Here is an 18967-nt window from a genome sequence, read left to right on the forward strand (position 1 = left end):
AGAGAAAGGACAGATAGACTGTGGGTGAGGCAGCCATTACTGGCGCCACCCAGTGGTACATGGTAATTAAAGTCAAAGTCAAAGTATCCTTTATTGTCATTCAGATCTTTCGGTCGGAACAAAATTTCATGCCTTGCAGTCATACATATAATAAAAATAACAAAAACACACAATAAACACAAATTTAACATCCACCACAGTTAGTTCACCAGGCACCTCCTCACTGTGGTGGAAGGTAAAAGTCTTAAAGTCTTTGTCGCTTCCCTCCTTGTTCTCCCTCCGTGCTGAGGCAATCCAGGCCTCCGATGTTGTGACCCCGCCGGGTGATGGTAGAAGCTGCGGAAGCTGCCGCCCTCCTGTCCAGCGGCCGAAACTGTTGTTGTGGGAGCTCTGGAAAAACAGGTTACCAACCTGTGACCTGCGAGCTCCCGACGATGTCGTCCACTGGGCCCGCGGCCGAATCTCCGAAGTCGGGCCGCCACAGCCCCAAAGCCACGCCGCCGCCACAGCTCCGAAGTTGGGCCACCGCCACTGCCTAAATGCCGGAACGCCGCCACAGCTCCTAGTTTGGGCTGCCGGAACGCCGCCACAGTGCCGAAATCGGGTCCGCCGCCGGAACGCCGCCACAGTCCCGAGGCTGCCAGCTCCGCCATTAGGCCTCAGCACAGACAGAGACGGAGTCTGGGGACACGACAAGAAAAAGTTGCATCGCCCCGAAGGAAGAGACTAAAACCATTGTTCTCCCCCCCCCCCACACACATACACAATCTAATAAACTAAATTTAACTAAACCAGACAAAAGAAAACAACAAAAAAAAGAAAAAGACGGACTGTTGTTGAGCCACAACTGCCAGGCAGCCCTGCCACTTCCGGAGGCCGCTACTTCCACTTACCTTGCATATAAGACCTAGATCTGGTTTTGCTTGCAATTCTACTTCCTTAGAAGGATTAGGAAATTTGGCATGTCCCCCACTAACCTCTCCATATGCGCCATAGAAAGCATTTTATCGGGATGCATCATAGCATGGTTTGGGGACAACTCCATCCAAGACCACAAGAAATCGAAGAGCATTTTGGACATAGCCCAGACCATCATACAAACCACACTGTCTCGACAAGACCACCAGCAAAATCAAGGGCCACTGTCAACCTGGTCACTCTTCTCCCCATTCTCTTCAGGCAAGAGGTACAGCGGTTTGAAAATGCATTTCTCCAGATTCAGGGACAGTTTCTTCCCAGCTGTTATCAGGCAACTGAACTGTCCTCACACCAGCTAGAATGCGGCCCTGACCTTTAATCTATCGAATTGGAGCCCTTTGAACTATCTTTAATCAGACTTTATCCTGCACGAAATGTTGTAACCTTTATCCTTTATGAGCGGTTTGATTGTAATCATGTATAGTTTATTCTTTGACTAGATACCAAGCGATGAAAGCTTTTGCCTGTATCTCAGTACATGTGACAATAATACTAAACCAAACTAAACTATAGATAGACACAAAACACTGGAGTAACTCAGCGGGACTGACAGCATCTCTGGAGAAAAGGAATGGGTGAAGTTTTGGGTCGAGATCCAACACATTCCTTCTCTACAGAGATGTTGCCTATCCCACTGAGTTACTCCAGCTTTGTGTGTCCATCTTTGGTTTAAACCAGCATCAGCAGTTCCTTCCTACCTAAAATGAAACTTTGCTCTAAAATAAAAATGAGAAATAAAACTTTTGGATATAAGTCTCTGTAGAATCTCTGGATTTAGTTGGGATATACTTGGCTTTGTCCACTAACTTTAGCGATATAAATGGAAGTACTACTGAGCTGTGCCAATTTATTTTTTATCACAGTCCTCCTCTATCAATGAATCTTACTATCAGGGGAAACTATCAGGGGAGATATAGTTATTATGATAGGCATGCTGCCATGCCCTTATTTGCAGCTCATTGTGTTCTAATGAGATGACCTCGTTGCAAGTAAGAACTGAATAAATTAATTTTAATAAAGAGTTTGAACATAAAAATACTTTGGAGGTTTTGATGCAAATTGTGATTATTGATTTCCTTAAGTTTTATGAATACTTGCAGATTGACCTATCTTTTATGACGTGGATCTATCAAAGTAACATTTTAACAACTAACAGACACACAATTACTATATTGTCTGGCCAAACAGGGAACAGAGGAGTTATTGATAGAACAGTACATTAAGCACCATTCAGATGATGTAATTTGGGAACAGTGTAGAACTCCAGTGGGTAATGGATTGATTTACTCTTATTCAAGGATGCTTTTCATTTTACTGAACCCTTCTGTGTAATATAATGGGCCAGATCATACCGTAGTAAATCTGGTCAGCATGATGAAAGAATGTTTAAATGTGCCTCTCAATACTGGAGAATTTCTGAAAGTACTTTCATAGATTAGGGATTTTTCTCAGTGAAAGCACTGTCTGATTGTGTGGGTGTGGGTGATGACAGTGCAACCTCTTGAGGTTTTAATATTCAGCAAAATAGCGTCTAGGCAGTTCCCCTATTATTCAGCAACAATTTAAAACTACAAAGCAGTTAACTCCAGTGGCTTGGCATTCAGCAAACAATGCCTTTTTACTATGTCTACATTGTATACATCTACAAACGCATTCCAACACCATTCAAAGGTGTTTTCAGCAGAAAATTCCAAACCAATGAACTCCAATATACCTGAGGGGAATATAAACTAGTACATCTCAAGCCACACAGCACACTAAGCTGGGACAAATCTTCCTCTCCTCAATCAATACCAGGTTAGAATCGTAAGGGAGCATCGATTGTTGAAGCAGGAAGAAATTTATGGATTCATGAACCAGTTTCAATTCTTATGACTCTATTGTTAGCCAGCCTTTAGCTTAGGTTAACCCAGGGATTAAATAGCCCAAACCTTAATCATACATTTTCTTTTAGTTATGTTTTAATTCAACTCTTGATTAGTAAGGGCGTCAAGTGTTACGGAGAGAAGGCAGGAGGATGCGTAGAGTTTTGCTGCCTTGTGGTTGCAATTAAATTAAATTGAATGGCCTCAATATTGTTACAGAATGTGGAGGTGAATTGACTGCAGTGTCAGGAACTATCACCTCTCCAAACTACCCACACTTTTACCCTCACGGTCGTGAATGTCAATGGAGAATTACTGTGCAAGGTGGACGCAGAATAACGCTAATCTTCAATGACCTTCGATTGGAAATGCATGACCAATGCAACTACGATTATGTTAGTGTAAGTCAACATTGATTTTCTTAACCATCTGATAGTAACTTAGTAGTTAAAATGATTACAGATACAAAAGTAACTCAGTGGATCAGGAAGCATCTCTGGGGGAAAAGGAATAGGTGACGTTTTGGTTCGAGACCCTTTTTCATAGTGAGAATCAGGGGAGTTGCCAGACTGGCAGAATTACTCCAGCCTTTTGTGTCTGTCTTTGGTTTAAACAGCATCTGCATTTTCCCTCTACACAGTTAATATGATTGGTTTTGTTTTCCTTGGCTTCCATGGCTGTTGACAGGAATAGTTCAGTCAAGTTGGCTGGATCTGTTCAGGCTAAAGAGCTGTGAGATTTCTCGTCCATGGGCATTCAGTCTGCCCAAGAGTTCATTACAGAATGGCCTGTACCCTGGCAACAACAGGTTTGAAGGGCTGAATTGATTTTTTTTAAAGTCCATCGGTTGAAGAATACATCAGTCTGAAGACCCAAAACGTCACCTATTCCTTCACTCCATAGATGCTGCCTCACCTGCTGAGTTTCTCCAGCATTTTTACCTACCCTCGGTTGAAGAGCTATTCTTTAGCAAAAGTGAGGTTCCCTCAAACCTTAACTATCTAGATGAAAGTAGAAGATAAGATTATTGTCAGCAGCATTCTTTAGGCAGCCTTGGGATCTCCTCGGGTTATTGCAGGGATGATAAGGGACGGGGAAGGTGTCGACAGTGCCACCCATAATGCATGATTTCCTTGTGTCTCTGAAATTCAGCCCTCAATTCCAGAAGAGTAAATAGGGCAGGCTACATGTACTGTCCTCCCTGTCTCATTTTTGTAATGTCATTAATATTTTACCTATTACAAGAATAAACCGAGCCCCAACAATATCTTCTCGGGGAAAAAAAAAACATCCAGCAAATATGCCTCCATTAAATTGAATTGTGGTATTTGATCACAGGTAGTTTTCGTTATCGTGCTTAATGGGCCTATGTTTGCAGAATCATTTGTGAGTCATTTTTGTATCATTGCCACACGGAATGCACTGAAGGGTTATGCAACTGGACATTTTTTTAATTCACTGGTCATCCATTTTGTGGCTCATCCAGCATGATCCATTCTCAACATATGCAGCAAACCTCCTTGTTGATGACAGGTGAACACCTTCTAATAATATATAAATAACACCCCATTCTAATTTTAGGACCCAGAAAATTTCAGATATCATAATACTCCCAATAACACAGATAACAAAGAACCGATAGTTGAGTCAAGTAACAACCCCATAAGCATTTAATAGCCAAGTTAATTTCATCAGATGCCACACTATCTAATGTGTATCAACAGGCTTCCCAATTGTAGAAGTAAACAAGAAAGGATTATTCGGTTAATTCTTCGTGATGTCCATCGGAGATGGCAGCAAGTTGTATTTAAACCTCATTGATACCAACCACTCTCAAAGCCTAAACTAACAACAATTTTTTTTAAAAGCTAAGTTAACCCAAATCAGGGTATGCAACCAAATCTCTCTTATTATCAGTTGTACAGGTATCTACCATGCACACACTGGTTGTTTTGAAAAATGATTTATTAGGCATGTTTCAAGGTACCTGACTATTATTAGTGATAACTGCAGTACTCAAAATATTGACATTAAAGCGTGAAATATTGTTAAAGTTATTTGTTATATCACAAGCAACAAGAACTGTCCTGGTTACTATTCATTGGTTGATGATGTGTCTGTCATTAGATTTACAATGGACTTCACCCTAGTTCTCCAAGGTTGCAGAAGTATTGTGGCATCATTGCGAATGGCACACAAGTCAGGTCATCTGGAAATACCATGCGAGTTGTTTTTGTAACTGACACGTCAACTTCAGATGGAGGCTTCAGTGCAACCTACACTTCAGAGGAGGACGCAGGTCAGTAATGTGATACTTGGACACCAAGCATCTTTCGTTGTGCTATTCTTGCTTTAGCTGGGAAATGTTACAACTACTTTTAACTATTACCTCTCTTTATTACTTCACTTTAATGAGACTTTAATTGTATGATGTCAGTACTTGTAGAGCAATAAATGACAGAAGAAAGAGGTAGGGAACTGGTGGGAGTGTTGAAAGGCATTGGACAGGGTGATGGTTGCGGAAGAAAGGCTACAGTGTATGACTTCTAAATGGGGTGAGAATCCAGAAATCGGAGGTGCACAGAGACTTGGGAGGGCTGGTGCAGGACGCCCAAAACGTTAATCTACGTCGAATCGGTAGTAAAGAAAGCAAACTCAATGTTAGCATTTATTTCAAGAGAGCTGGTATACAAAAACAGGGATGTTATGTAATGTTGAAGCTCTATAAGGCACTGGTAAGGCCACATTTGGAATATTGTGAGCAATTTTGGGCACCATATCTGAGGAAGGATGTGGTGTCTCTGGAAAGGTTCTAGAGGAGGTTTACAAGAATAATCCCAGGAATGAGTAGGTTAACCTATGATGAAGGTTTGTCGGCACTGGGCCTGTATTCGCTGGAGTTTAGAAGAATGAGGGGGGACCTCATTGAAACATACAGAATAGTGAAAGGCTTGGATAGAGTGAATGTGGAGAGGATGTTTCCATTAGCGGGAGAGTCTAGAACTAGAGGACAAAGCCTCGGAATTCAAGGCGTCCTTTTAGGAAGGAGATGAGGAGAAATGTATTTCGTTACAGGGTGGTGAATCTGTGGAATTCTTTGCCACAGAAGGCTGTAGAGGCCAAGTTAGTGGATATCTTTAAGGCCGTGATAGATTCTTGATTAGCACAGGTGTCTGAGGTTATGGGGAGAAGGCAGGAGATTACGGTTAGGAGGGAGACGATTGAATGGCCTAATTCTACTCCTGTTCCTTATGAACTCATGACTTACAGAATAAGTCTTATCATTTGTTTTGCACTGCTATATTTTATAGTTTCAGTGACAACAGTTCTGATTGTTAAAGTGCTTCTAATTCTTGAACTTGGATAATAACTTGTTTGTAAGTTCACTATTCCCTTTTTACTGCTGTAAAAGGTTTAATCAAATCCATCACTATATTTTTGTGGTATCGTATGAAACACATAATGGCATCTCTGAGCCAACCGTTAGCTAGCTAGAGTCAATTTGATCTGTTTAATAGTAATAGCTCTTTTTTGTATCATTTGAATATATGGTGACATCTCAAAATAATAATATTCCATCCTTATTTCCTCCCCTACCACAAAATTCTTCTAAGCTAAATTTAAAATCACTCACTTAACATACCAAAGTACATCAGGAATTGGATAAGAATTAAAATACTATTTGTTTTGACACTAGCTCAGACTTTGATAGCCATCCAAATGATGTTCTGCATTCAAGTAATTTAGTTATCATCATGCCAAGGAAAACACTTTTCTTGGAAGATATCACCAAAGCCATTAATGATTTTGTTCAAATTTATATTACTAAAAGTCTGATCTTGACCGCTTTTGGCCCACTGTACAGCGATTTCCGAGAGAACGCCGCCACTTACGGCCGTCATTTTTGGCCACCTCACTCAGAGCCCCCCTCCCCCTTACGGGACTAGAGGATTTTTCCCATCGATTAAAAATCAGAGAGATATTAATGGTTTTTAATAATTTGCCATTCGCCATTCTCTCTGCTGATCCCTGTTGGAGGGAGGGGGAGGGACTATAAAACCAGGACGTGGTGTGCCTCACAGTCTCTGCAAGATGGAGGAAGCCAGAGGTTCACGTCTCTCTGAGCTCTGAATAACACTGAACACATGTCTACTCAACTGTGAGTGCCCTTAATGGGGTTGAAAATGAAAATATGGTTGGGTTGAAGTAAAAATGCACTGCTAATGGCTCTTTGGGTTGTTGAAGTTAAAAAAAATGCACTGCTAATGGCTCTTTGGGTTGTTGAAGTTAAAAATGCAATGCTAATGGCTCTTTGGCTAAACTTGACAACTTCCAGTTTGCACTATATTGATTTTAGGTAAAATGCTACCACTTATGGCTGTGATTTTTGCCCATCTTACTCAGTCCCCCTCAGCTGATCAGGTGCAGAGGATTCTTCCAAGTGTTAACTTTGTTTTGTTTTATAATTTCAGTCTGTGGTGGTATACTAATGGGCCCAGATTCTGGGGACTTTAGTTCTCCCAGTTATGATGGCACATCCAACTACATAAATAATCTTAACTGTGAATGGGTCATCCAGAACTCCCACATTGCAAATTCTTCAATTTATATTCAGTTTACCAGTTTTCACCTTGGACAAGATCCAGTTTGCCAACAGGACTACATTGAACTCCGAGTTGGTGAGTGAGTCTTGTCTATTGATTAATTAATACATTCACTGATTATATACAATATTATACTTTAAAAAAATCTGATACCTTATTTGCTACACTACCATGCCTTCTCACAATGAAAAACTATGGTCAGATACTGGAAAACGTGGACCTCTTCCCATACAAAGGCAAATATTGTAGCGAGTCCAAACTTTGTGATCAAAGGGTTACTTTATTCGGTGAGATAAGTTTGACATACATGTGCGTTTGGAACTCTCTCACATATTGAGTCATTGCTGCTGTTGAGTGAGATTGTTGACACGAGCTCAGCTACCTGTTGACTGGTGATCTCAAGGTAAGATCTGCTGATGTAGCCTTAACCCATGACGTCACATGACAGTCCTCGGAACCACTAATGAGGGTCCGACAGTAAGTGGTCTGACCATCAGGTGACGCCACAATATCACCATCTTCAATGTATCAGTACACCTTTGGTCAATTGTGAAAAAGGGTATTTGAAGATCAATATCTCAGACTTGTCACAAAGTTTGTGCTCTGTCAGGCAGTAGTAATCCCAGCCCTCCAACATGCTCTAAGATTTGGACTATCTACAGAAGATTATGCTGACAAAATACCACCAACTACATCTCCACAAAATCTTCAAAATTCACTGGAAGAATAAGGAATCCAGCATCAGGCCAACATCATTAGCCCAAGTTCTCTGAGTTAGCCATATCATTCATATGTCTAACACTAGACTACCAATACAAACACCTCTGTTTGAAGCTTTGTGCCGAGTTGAGCTTTTAATTGCCTCCTATGATTACATTAAGGCAATTTGGAGCATAGGAACTACTTCAGTTTCTTTATATTGGTACATAAATTATAACGGATGCCTTGTAAAAATGATTTGAAGTTTATGCATGAGGTTATTCTAAAAGCTATTACATTGTTGTAAATTTCAATATCCCTGTGCATAACTTACAATACACTAAAAATTAATATGAGAAGAGTTTGAAGAAGGGGCTCGACCCGAACGTCTTCAGTTCCTTCTCTCCAGAGATGCTGCCTGTCCCGCTGAGTTACTCCAGCATGTTGTGTCTATCTTAATATGGAAACAGATATACACACTTCAATATCACCTTTCTTTTATGTGATAGATATATTCTACTCATAATGATCTGTGCAGCGCTTCCCAGGGTATAAACAGATTCTGTTGCTACATAACTGTTTTCCATTTTTATGCCGATTTTGTCTCCAAGTTTATAAAATACACAAAAAGCACTCCGTGGTAATGATACCTCCACAGAATCGCAGTGAATGATGTTGATGAGTGCCAGTTAACATTTATTTATTGTTTTTCCCTAGCTTGTTACAATGGTACAGAACCAGAGTGTCCCATGCTCAATGGTTAGCTTTGATGGGCTAGAGGTATCAATGGCTGTTTAATAAAATATCATTGTACAAGTATGAATAGAAATGATTACTTGTCAATTTCCAGAGAAACACTCTGAAGTGAAATTCCGTGGTGAGACTGGCAGTGTTTTTAAGAGACGATGGTGTCTAATTAAAGGAGGGAAGTTACATGTAAACACAGTTATTTTGAAGGCTTTTTCTGGTTTGAATGTAATGTATATGGGAACTTGTTTATGTATATGGATTTGCCTATATGTCATACATCCATAACCAGGAAGGGCAAATTGAAGATTGTGCAATATGAACAGAAGCTTACTTTGTTTTTTTCTTCCTTAACCCCTCAGGAGATTCTAATGGTGATTTAGTTGCCAAGCTATGTGGACAGACTGCTCCTTCACCACTGCTTATCCCTTTCACACAAATATGGGTTCAATTCATATCTGATTCATCAGTGCAAGATCTTGGTTTTGTTGCCAAATATAGCTTTACAGGTCAGTATGTTTATTCATTCAAGGGATATGGGATTCACAGGCTGAGCCAGCATTTAATTGCCCATCCTAAGTTGCCCTTGAGAAGGTGGTGGTGAGCTGCCTTATTGAACCACTGCAGCCCTCAAGATGTGGGTATTCCACATGATGGTAAGGAGGGAGTTCCAGGACTTTTACCCAGCAACAGTGATGGATGAATCAGCGATATATTTCAAGATGGCACGTGGCTTGGACATATATAAGCCAGGATGGTATGTGGCTTGAAAAGCTACTACTGGCTGGTGTTCCCTAGCTTATGTTCCTTATCCTTCTAGCTGGTTGAAGTCATGGGTTTGGATGGTGTTGCCTAAGGAGTCCTAATGAGTTGCTGCATTGAATCTGGTAGATGGTGCAAACTGTTGCTGCTGTATGATGGGGGAGTGTGTAAATGGATGTGGAGGGAGTGCCTAAAGGGGCTGACCTACTGCGGCGACCTAATTTGCGAGTTTAGAAGAGATTGCCATTGACTCAAACACAGCATGGTCGACATGTCATCCTAGGAGGTCAATGGAACTCTCCATCACGGCCTCAGTTTGGTGAAGGAAAATTTTTCCGCATGCTGAAAAATTTTCCACGAGTACAAATTGGTTGGCATGGATCTTTTGAACTCGTGCAGTGGAGTGGGGTCGCTAGGCAGTCGAGGGCAGCCGTAGGCAATCTCCTTTGCTGACCGGACATTTTAATTGGCTCATTGGAGTTTCAGAACCAAGGAAAACCGCCCGGTAATGTTAAATGCCCGCTAAGCTTTATGATAAGTTGGCTGGCTTCTTAAAAGGGTCTCCACTCCTTCTCCCCCCCCCTTCTCTCTCCCCCCCCTCCCCACTTCCCCCCCCCCCCCCACCCACCCCCCCCCCCCCCCCCCCCCCCCCGCCGCGCTCTCTAAAGGACTTACCGTACATTGTGCCAGCTGTCTTATACCTTCCTGTACATCGCGGGTGTGAATTTTAGACAGCGCTCCCCCACTTTCCCTTGCCCCCACCTTTGCGATGTGTTGTGTGTGTGTTGACGGTTGATCCAGCTCGCTGTTTCATCGCTGACGATCGATCCAGCTCGAGGTTTTTCAGGCGAGTGCCCTCGAGCTTGAATCTCGATGACAGTCGCTGAAAAGTCGCGTTAGTGGGACAGGCCCTTAATAAGCCAGCTGCTGTGTCCTATCTGGTGTTCAGCTTTTTGCGTGATGTGAAAGTGTATTATTCCATCACACCACCTGATTTGAGTATTGCAGATGTTGGATGGGCTTTGGTGTTAGGAAGTCTGTTACTTGCCACACAACTCCTAGCCTCTGACCTCATCTTGTAGCCACATTATTTGTGTGTCTACACCAATTAAGTTTTTGGTCAATTGTAACCTTCCATTGATTCACAGTGTGGGATTTGATTATGTTAGTGGCATTGAATGCCATGAGATGCTAACTGAATTGTCTTGTTTAATATCATCATTGCCTGGCACTTGTGTGGCACAAATATCGACCTAGGCCTGTATATTATCCAAGTTCATAAGTTATAGGAGCAGAATTAGGTCATTCGGCCCATCAAGATTCAAGATTCAAGATACAATTTAATTGTCATTTGGACCCCTTGAGGTCCAAACGAAACAAATCAAATCTACTCCGCCATTCAATCATGTCTGATCTATTCTTTCCTTTCAACCCCATAACCCCTGACACCAATACTAATCAAGAATCTATCAATCTCGGCCTTAAAAATATCCTACACGGCTGTCTGTGGCAATGAATTTCACAGATTCAAGACCCTCTGACAAAAGAAATTTCTCCTCATCATCTTTCTAAAGAGATGTCCTTTTATTCTATGGCCTCTGGTCCTGGACTCTCCCACTAATAGAAACATCCTCTCCACATCCAGGTTTTAGGAAGGAACTGCAGATGCTGGTTTAAACCGAAGATAGACACATAGAAACATAGAAAGTAGGTGCAGGAATAGGCCATTTGGCCCTTCGAGCCAGCACCGTCATTCAATGTGATTATGGCTGATCATCTGGAATCACAAGGTTAATTCCTGGGATGGCCGGACTGTCATATGTTTATAGAATGGAACGACTGGACTTGAATACACTGGAATTTAGAAGGATGAGAGGGAATCTGATTGAATTATTATTATTATTATTATTATTTATTACTAAATCGTTGAAAACATTGGCGACGCAGTGGTGCTGGTTTCCGACGGGCATCCTTACAATGCTATATACGACAGTGATCGCAACTTCTACTGAAGCATGGATGGCTGTTGGCTTGCTAGGAGCTCATCCGCCCTTTGACAAGTCTTGTTTTTGGTCCTGCTGGGGGACCACAGCCTCCTCCTCACCTGGCAAACCAGCTGGAGGAGATGGTTTAGTGGGATTACATGATACACGTGGTGGAGGGAACTCCCTCCGACCTGACAAAAAGACAGTGACGGGGTACTGATTGTTGATGATCAGCCATGATCACAGTGAATGGCAGTGCTGTCTCAAAGAGCCAAATGGCCTACTCCTGCACCTATTGCCTATTGTCCTACTTTTGCCCCATATTCCTTGATTCCATTAGCCCTAAGTCTATATCCAACTCTGTCTTGAATACATCCAGCGAATAGACCTCCACTGCCTTCTGTAGCAGAGAATTCCATAAATTCACAACTCTCTGGGTGAAAAAGTTTTTCCGCATCTCAGTCCTAAATACCCCTTATTCTTAAACTGTGATCCCTGGTTCTGGTCTCCCCCACCAAGGGGAACATTTTTGCTGCATCTAGCCTGTCCAATCTTTAAAAATTGTATATGTTTCTATAAAACATCCTTCGAAATCAACCCTCTCATCCTAAATTCCAGTGAATATAAGTCCAGTCAATCCATTCTTTCATCCTATGTCAGTCTCGCAATTAACCCGGTGAACCTACGCTGTACTCTCTCAATAGCAAGAATGTCCTTCCTGACATTTGGAGACCAAAACTGTACACAATACTCCAGGTGCAGTCTCACCAGGGTCGTGTACAACTGCAGTAGAAAATCTTTGCTCCTATCCTCAAATCCTCTCACTAGGAAGTCTGAAGAAGGGTCTCAACCCAATACGTCACCCATTCTTTCCAACCAGGGATGCTGCCTGTCAGGCTGAATCAAGATAATCCCTGATTGAATATTCTTCCCTGGAGTGTATAACCTCAATATATAAATAACATTGAGACATAAGGAACAGCGGATGCTGGTTTAAATAATAAAACTTGCTGAAGTAACTTAACGGTCATGCAGCATCTGTGGAAGACATAGATAGGCAATGTTTCTGGACTGAACCCTTCTTGAGACTGGCTGTTATAAATTACCTCATTCTTCAAATTTGAGGAAGGGCATTCTTGCTATTGAGGGAGTGCAGCATAGGTTCGCAAGGTTTCCCAGGATGGCTGGACTGTCATATGTTGAAAGAATGGAGTGACTGGGCTTGTATACACTGGAATTTAGAAGGATGAGAAGGTATCTTATTGAAAGATATTAGATTATTAAGGGATTGGACATGCTGGAGGCAGGAAACATGTTCCCGATGTTGGGGGAGTTCAGAACCAGGAGCCACAGTTTAAGAATAATGGGTAGGCCATTTAGAACGGAGATGAGGAAAAACCTTTTCACCCAGAGATTTGTGAATCTGTGGAATTCTCTGCCTCAGAAGGCAGTGGAGGCCGATTCTCTGGATGCTTTCAAGAGGGAGATAGAGCTCTTAAAGATTGCGGAGTCAAGGGATATGGGGAGAAGGCAGGAACGGGGTACTGATTGTGGATGATCAGCCATGATTGCATTGAGTGGTGGTGCTGGCTCGAAGGGCCGAATGGCCTACTCCTGCACCTATTGTTTATTGTCTTTTTAATGCATGATATTAATTGGTCACACAAAGTGTATTGATTTCAACACTTATGATGGCTTCTTAGTATTAAATCACAACTGGAGGGACGTGCATAGTTTAGACATTTTCAAATTACTTCTGTTACTAAAGTACAGTTTTGGTAAGTGAACTGGTTTTTCAAAGATTGGTTGAATTGATTGTATGGAAAGACTAAATAAGTCCAAGGTTGTAATTTCCTGTGAGAATTTAATAGATAACCGGAGCCAAGCAACAACTTTTCCCTGGGAAAATATATGAGTTAATTTGTTGGTTTCCAATTGTGTTTACTCTGCTTAATTTGTTAATAACACATTGACACAATTGTAGGCTGCTTTCTTCTAGGCTTTTGCTGTACCAACTTTGAGACGATCATTCACGGTTAAATAAAAACTAGAGAAAGATTTATTGTGCACTGAGGTAGAGCTGACTTTTATCCTCAAAACATTTCTTATGTTTCAAGTGCTCTCTGTGGATGTACTTCTCTTTATTTGGAGTGAGTCATATTATTTCTGTCACTGTGGCACTTGTAACCCAATTACTTCTTTTGACATGAGTTATAACACATTTACTAAATTAGAGACATTTTAGTCCAGTAGGAGACTATTTGGCCTTTGTGCTTGTCTAGTGCAACATTGTCATCAGAACTTTCTTCTCTAATCCCATTTTTCCGCTAATTCCCTACATCCTGTAATATTTTCTCTTTAATCTAATCTTTATGACTCATTAAAAAATTGTCATTAATTAAATAATTGACAAATTGTAGCCTTGCATTTTTAAATAAATCCTAATAATGCAAGGCACTTTCATTTAGGCAGTTCCTCTTTAACATATTTAATTATATTACTTTCATTTAGAATGTGGTGGCATTCAGACCGGGGAGAGTGGATTCATTTCAAGCCCCAATTTCCCATCACCGTACAATCCTTTGACCCACTGTGCATGGATACTGGAGGCCCCAGAAGGACACACGATAACTGTAAGTCTGTTTCAGGAATGAACCATAGAGGGATTTTCTGCAGAAGTTAACCAGGAAGTGTTAATGGTTTGTACAGCACGAGTCGGCAAAAAGTTTCATCTTATTTGCACATGCAGTTCTCCACAGCTAGCTGGCCAACGTATGATTGTATCATGCCTTCAATGTATTTCAGTTATTTTGGAATACTGCACTTTGACAGTAATCTTGGGTATCCCTACTCTGAAATGCACTGTAACCTCAATAAATGGCATCATTTTTGCCTTATCTGGGGGTGGTTTGATCCTCTCCTAACCTGTCACAATTAAAATACATTGCATGATAGATACACCTCTTTGGGTGCTCACATAATGGATATATATGTATTGCCACTGCTTAGATGTCTCCTTCCCTTAACCTATGGGGTAGAAATAGAAGTATAGATGGGGAAACTACTAGTAACGTGCTACATAAAAATAATTCCATTATGTTCTGTTCTGATTATCTATAAAGCAATGTCATGGAATATTCATTTGTACTCTAAAACGTTTTGTATTAACTATGTTTTTCCACTCACAGCTGAGCATCATTCATTTCAACTTAGAGCATCATTTAACGTGTGAAGGCGGCTCTGTTACAATCTTGAATGGTGGTTCCTTCAACTCCCCGATCATCGGCCAATACTGTGGCCCCACTCCAGCTGAGGAAATTACGTCTGGCTCAAACAAGTTGTTCATCTTCTTTAATTCTGACCACAGTGTGCCACAGGGTGGTTTCTATGCCACCTGGAAATCAGATTCGCTAGGTGAGAGAAACAAATTTGATAAGAGTAGTTATAACTTTGGAACTCAACTACAAAGTGTTTATAGGCTCTATCCAATTCTAGGATTTATATAACCTTCAATAGGCCAGTGACAACATCCTGAATATGTACTGCAGTAGTCAGAAGCAGGCACTTAAATCGTTCACTATTTTACTTTTCTTTTAACTTTACTAGCCTCATGAGAGAATGCTCTTTGTTGAAATTAAGATAGATAGCAAAAGATTTTTACAAGTTCCTAAGTGGATTTTGAGAGTAAAGTGTAGATGGGATAACCCAATGAACAGGGAACAATCAATTTTCAGTGCATTGGCACTGAGGGCTATTAATGTCTGGCACAGTTTTAATGTACTAAAAGCAAGTTTGTGATGTCTGGACAAGTTCCAGCTCAACTTAATCACCAGCAAAATGAGATCATAATTCAAAAACCTTTCAGACATAACCTCACTTTTTGAGGAGCTGCTCACTGGGCGATTATTTATCAAAGCGGGTCATCAATGTGCAGCGTAACATTATTCTCTCATAATTAACATCTGTGCTATTATACATTGGAAGAAAATCTCAAAACACTTTTAAGGCACATCATGACATGTAGCAAAACATAGCCTTGGAAATATTCTACTGCTGCAAGGTTACATTACAAGTGCTTTACTTCCTCAATTAACTTCTTCATTTGAAATACTGTTTGATATTAACTAAACTAAACAGTGCAAATCTATACTGATTTAAACATACAGCCAATGGAACTTGCCTATGCCACTGTTATAGTCTCTAAAAGTTCCCCATCTTGTTATAAATATGAAATGCTGTTTTAAAAGTGAGCGTTTCAATAAATTTGCACCAAAAATCATTTTGCTTACTTGGCCCAATTCTTTGACTTCACCTTTTAATCTGTGCAAGTCAATAAATTCTTATGACAAATCCAACCCTTACCCTGCACAATTAAATGTTTATTGGGTAATGACAATTGTCAATAAGCCAAGGAAAGCTTCCTGTTATTTTCCATTCTAGCAGATGTTTTAAAGAGATAAAATACACTGGGAAAAAAAAGTGATAAAAATATAGTCAACAACAAAATATGCAGCATATCTTGTCAGTAATAATCTTGTTATTGGTAGACTGTTAGCAACGGTTTAGTCCTAATTGTCGTAATCTCTAAATGAATTGCTCAAACGGCAGGTGTATCTTCTGTTCCGCTCTTGAATATTGTCAGTGCCAATGTTGTACACACAAATATTGCACGCTACAGCTATAAGTTTATGTTTGCTACAGATTGATTGAGTATGAATGGAAACTGAATTTGTGGAACCAATTGTGGAATGGAAACCAATCCCACCACAGATCAACCATTATTGCAATTCATCCACCTTTCTTATCTTTTGGTCTTTTTATCTTGGTTTACAGAGCAAGCAAGAATAATGTTGTCCATCTACAATAGGATACTATCTTTACTATCAATTTGAATTTCTTATTGGCTAAAAATCAGAATGTTTTTGTGAACCAAAATTAAAGCTGCTTATTAAAAATAAAGTGCAATACTGAATAAACCATTTCAATGTAGTAAAGTTTCTGCTAAAAAGGTGTTGTGCACCTACTAGCTTCTGACTGAGAATTTGAAATTTGGAATCTCGTAACTCCATTAAAATGAATGTTGAAGTTATCCCTGTGCTGGATCGAACCCAGCACAGAATGTTTGTATGGATTCCCCACCATAAATGATGCATATCTTTCCCAATTTCTCAACGGAGTTTAATTCAGGTAAATGGAAGGTGTTGCATTTTGATAGGAAAAAAACAGAGCAAGACTCACACTGTAGGGCCCTGAGAGGTGTTGTAAAATAGTGAATGTGGGGTGCAGGTACACAGCTCCACGAAGATGGTTACATGGGTAGACACGGTGAAGATTACATTTGGCATGCATGCATCCATTGATAAGAATATTACGAACAGGAGTTGAGACCTGTACAAGATGTTGGCAACATCATATTTCCAGTATTCTGTACAGTTCTGGTCACCTTGTTGCAGGAAGGATGTCACTAAAGTGGCAAAGATCCCAAAAAGTTTAATGTGGATGTTGACAAAAATGCTGGAAACACTCAGCGGGTGAGTCAGCATCTATGGAGCGAAGGAAATAGGCTTAATGAGGATGATACCAGGACTGGAGGGTTTGACTTATAAGGAATGGCTTGATAGTTCGGGTCTTCTTTACCTGGACACCTTGGGCTGAGGGGTGACCTTAAGGAGGTATATAAAATTATGGGGGGTATAGACAAGGTGAACTGCCATAATCTTTCCCCCAGAGTAGGGGAGTCAGAAATGCATTAGCATAAGCTTAAGGTAAGAGGGAAAAGACTTAAAAGTGATCTGAGGGGCAACATATTTACCCAGAGGTTGGCATGTACATGGAATAAGCTGACAGAAGAAGTGGTAGAAATGTGTACAATAGTGATATTTAAAATACACTTACTCAGGTACATGGACAGGAATGGTTTGGAGAGCTATGGGCTGGCACCAGCAAGTGGGACTAATTTGATTAAGCTATTTGGATGGCACGGACAAGTTTGGTTGAAGGGCCCGTTTCCATGCTATATAGTTCTATGATTCTATGACTGTATGACTGAAGGGTGGCGCAGTGGTATAGTTGCTGCCGTACAGCTCCAGAGACCCGGGTTTGATCCTGACTATGGGTGTTATCTATGTGAAGGTTGTACATTCTCCATGTGACTGCATGGATTTTCTCTGGGTGTTCCAATTTCCACCCATATTCCACCCAAACATACCTGTTTGTAGGTTACACAGAAAAACTGGAGAAACTCAGCGGGTGCAGCAGCATCTATGGAGCGAAGGAAATAGGCAACGTTTCGGGCCGAAACCCTTCTTCAGACTGATCGGGGGTGGGGGTGGGTGGGGACAAGAAAGGGAAAAGGAGGAGTAGCCAGAAGGCTGGAGGGTGGGAGGAGACAGCAGGGGAGCTGAGGAAGGGGAGGAGACAGCAAGGACTAACAGAATTGGGAGAATACCTGTTTGTATGTTGATTGGCTTTGGTAAAATTGTAAATTGTTCCTAGTGTTCAGGATAGTGCTAGTGGTAAGGTGAGCACTGGTCAGTGTGGACTCCATGAGCCAACCAGCGCTATATCTCTAAAGTCTAAAAACTGCGTAGCTGGATTCCATGGATCGTGTTGTAACAGTAAAGCACACCTTAATTTCTGTATTTCCATGTTTGGGAGAAAATCCAGATGTGGCTCATATGGGAATTAGAAATCCAGGCCATTAACTGCCTTTCTTTCAAGAGAGAGTCAACATCAGTTTGAAGAAGGATCCCAACCCGAAACGTCACCTATCCATGTTTTTCAGAGATGCTGCCAGATCAGCTTAGTTACTCACGCACCTTGTGTCTTTGTGCAAATCAGCATCTGCAGTTCCTTGTCTCTCTATATTAACATTTTCTTTTTATTTCAGATTCCTAGCATGGCTAGGGTTTTCCTTAATAATTTGGCTAGCATGTTTTAGAGGAACTGCAATCATAAATATTAATATGTTTCCTTTTTTTCTAGGATGTGGTGGCTATTTTCATGCAGAAAGTGGCTCTTTCAAATCACCAAACTGGCCACAGAAGTTTCCAAGTAACAGTGAATGCACATGGAGGATTCTAGGACACGAGAGCAAACATTTTGTGATCACGTTTGATGAGAATTTCCAGGTTCCAGATCCCTCTGAGGACTGTGGGAGTAGCTATGTGAAGGTTAGTGCCCTGCAAAAAACCCCCAGAATGTTTGGAATGTACAGAGTCAAAATAATGTTCATCCCGTGCCATGTGTTAAGTACTGACAATACGATACGATGCAATAGAACTATTTATCCCAACAGTCATAAAAACAGAAAATACATGAAACATGA

General features: G+C 41.0%; 1 protein-coding gene across 1 annotated transcript in view; it reads left to right on the top strand.

Annotated features, from left to right (window-relative positions):
- The window catches only part of cubn (cubilin (intrinsic factor-cobalamin receptor)), a 239566-nt gene that overhangs the window by 164635 nt on the left and 55964 nt on the right, over positions 1 to 18967 (top strand). The window contains 7 exon segments of the mRNA XM_055649570.1: positions 3063 to 3244; positions 4971 to 5142; positions 7316 to 7522; positions 9256 to 9402; positions 14152 to 14273; positions 14829 to 15054; positions 18625 to 18812. Of these exon segments, the coding sequence (XP_055505545.1) occupies positions 3063 to 3244; positions 4971 to 5142; positions 7316 to 7522; positions 9256 to 9402; positions 14152 to 14273; positions 14829 to 15054; positions 18625 to 18812 (1244 nt within the window).

Source organism: Leucoraja erinacea, chromosome 2 (genome assembly GCF_028641065.1).
Source record: "Leucoraja erinacea ecotype New England chromosome 2, Leri_hhj_1, whole genome shotgun sequence".
Taxonomy (NCBI): domain Eukaryota; kingdom Metazoa; phylum Chordata; class Chondrichthyes; order Rajiformes; family Rajidae; genus Leucoraja; species Leucoraja erinaceus.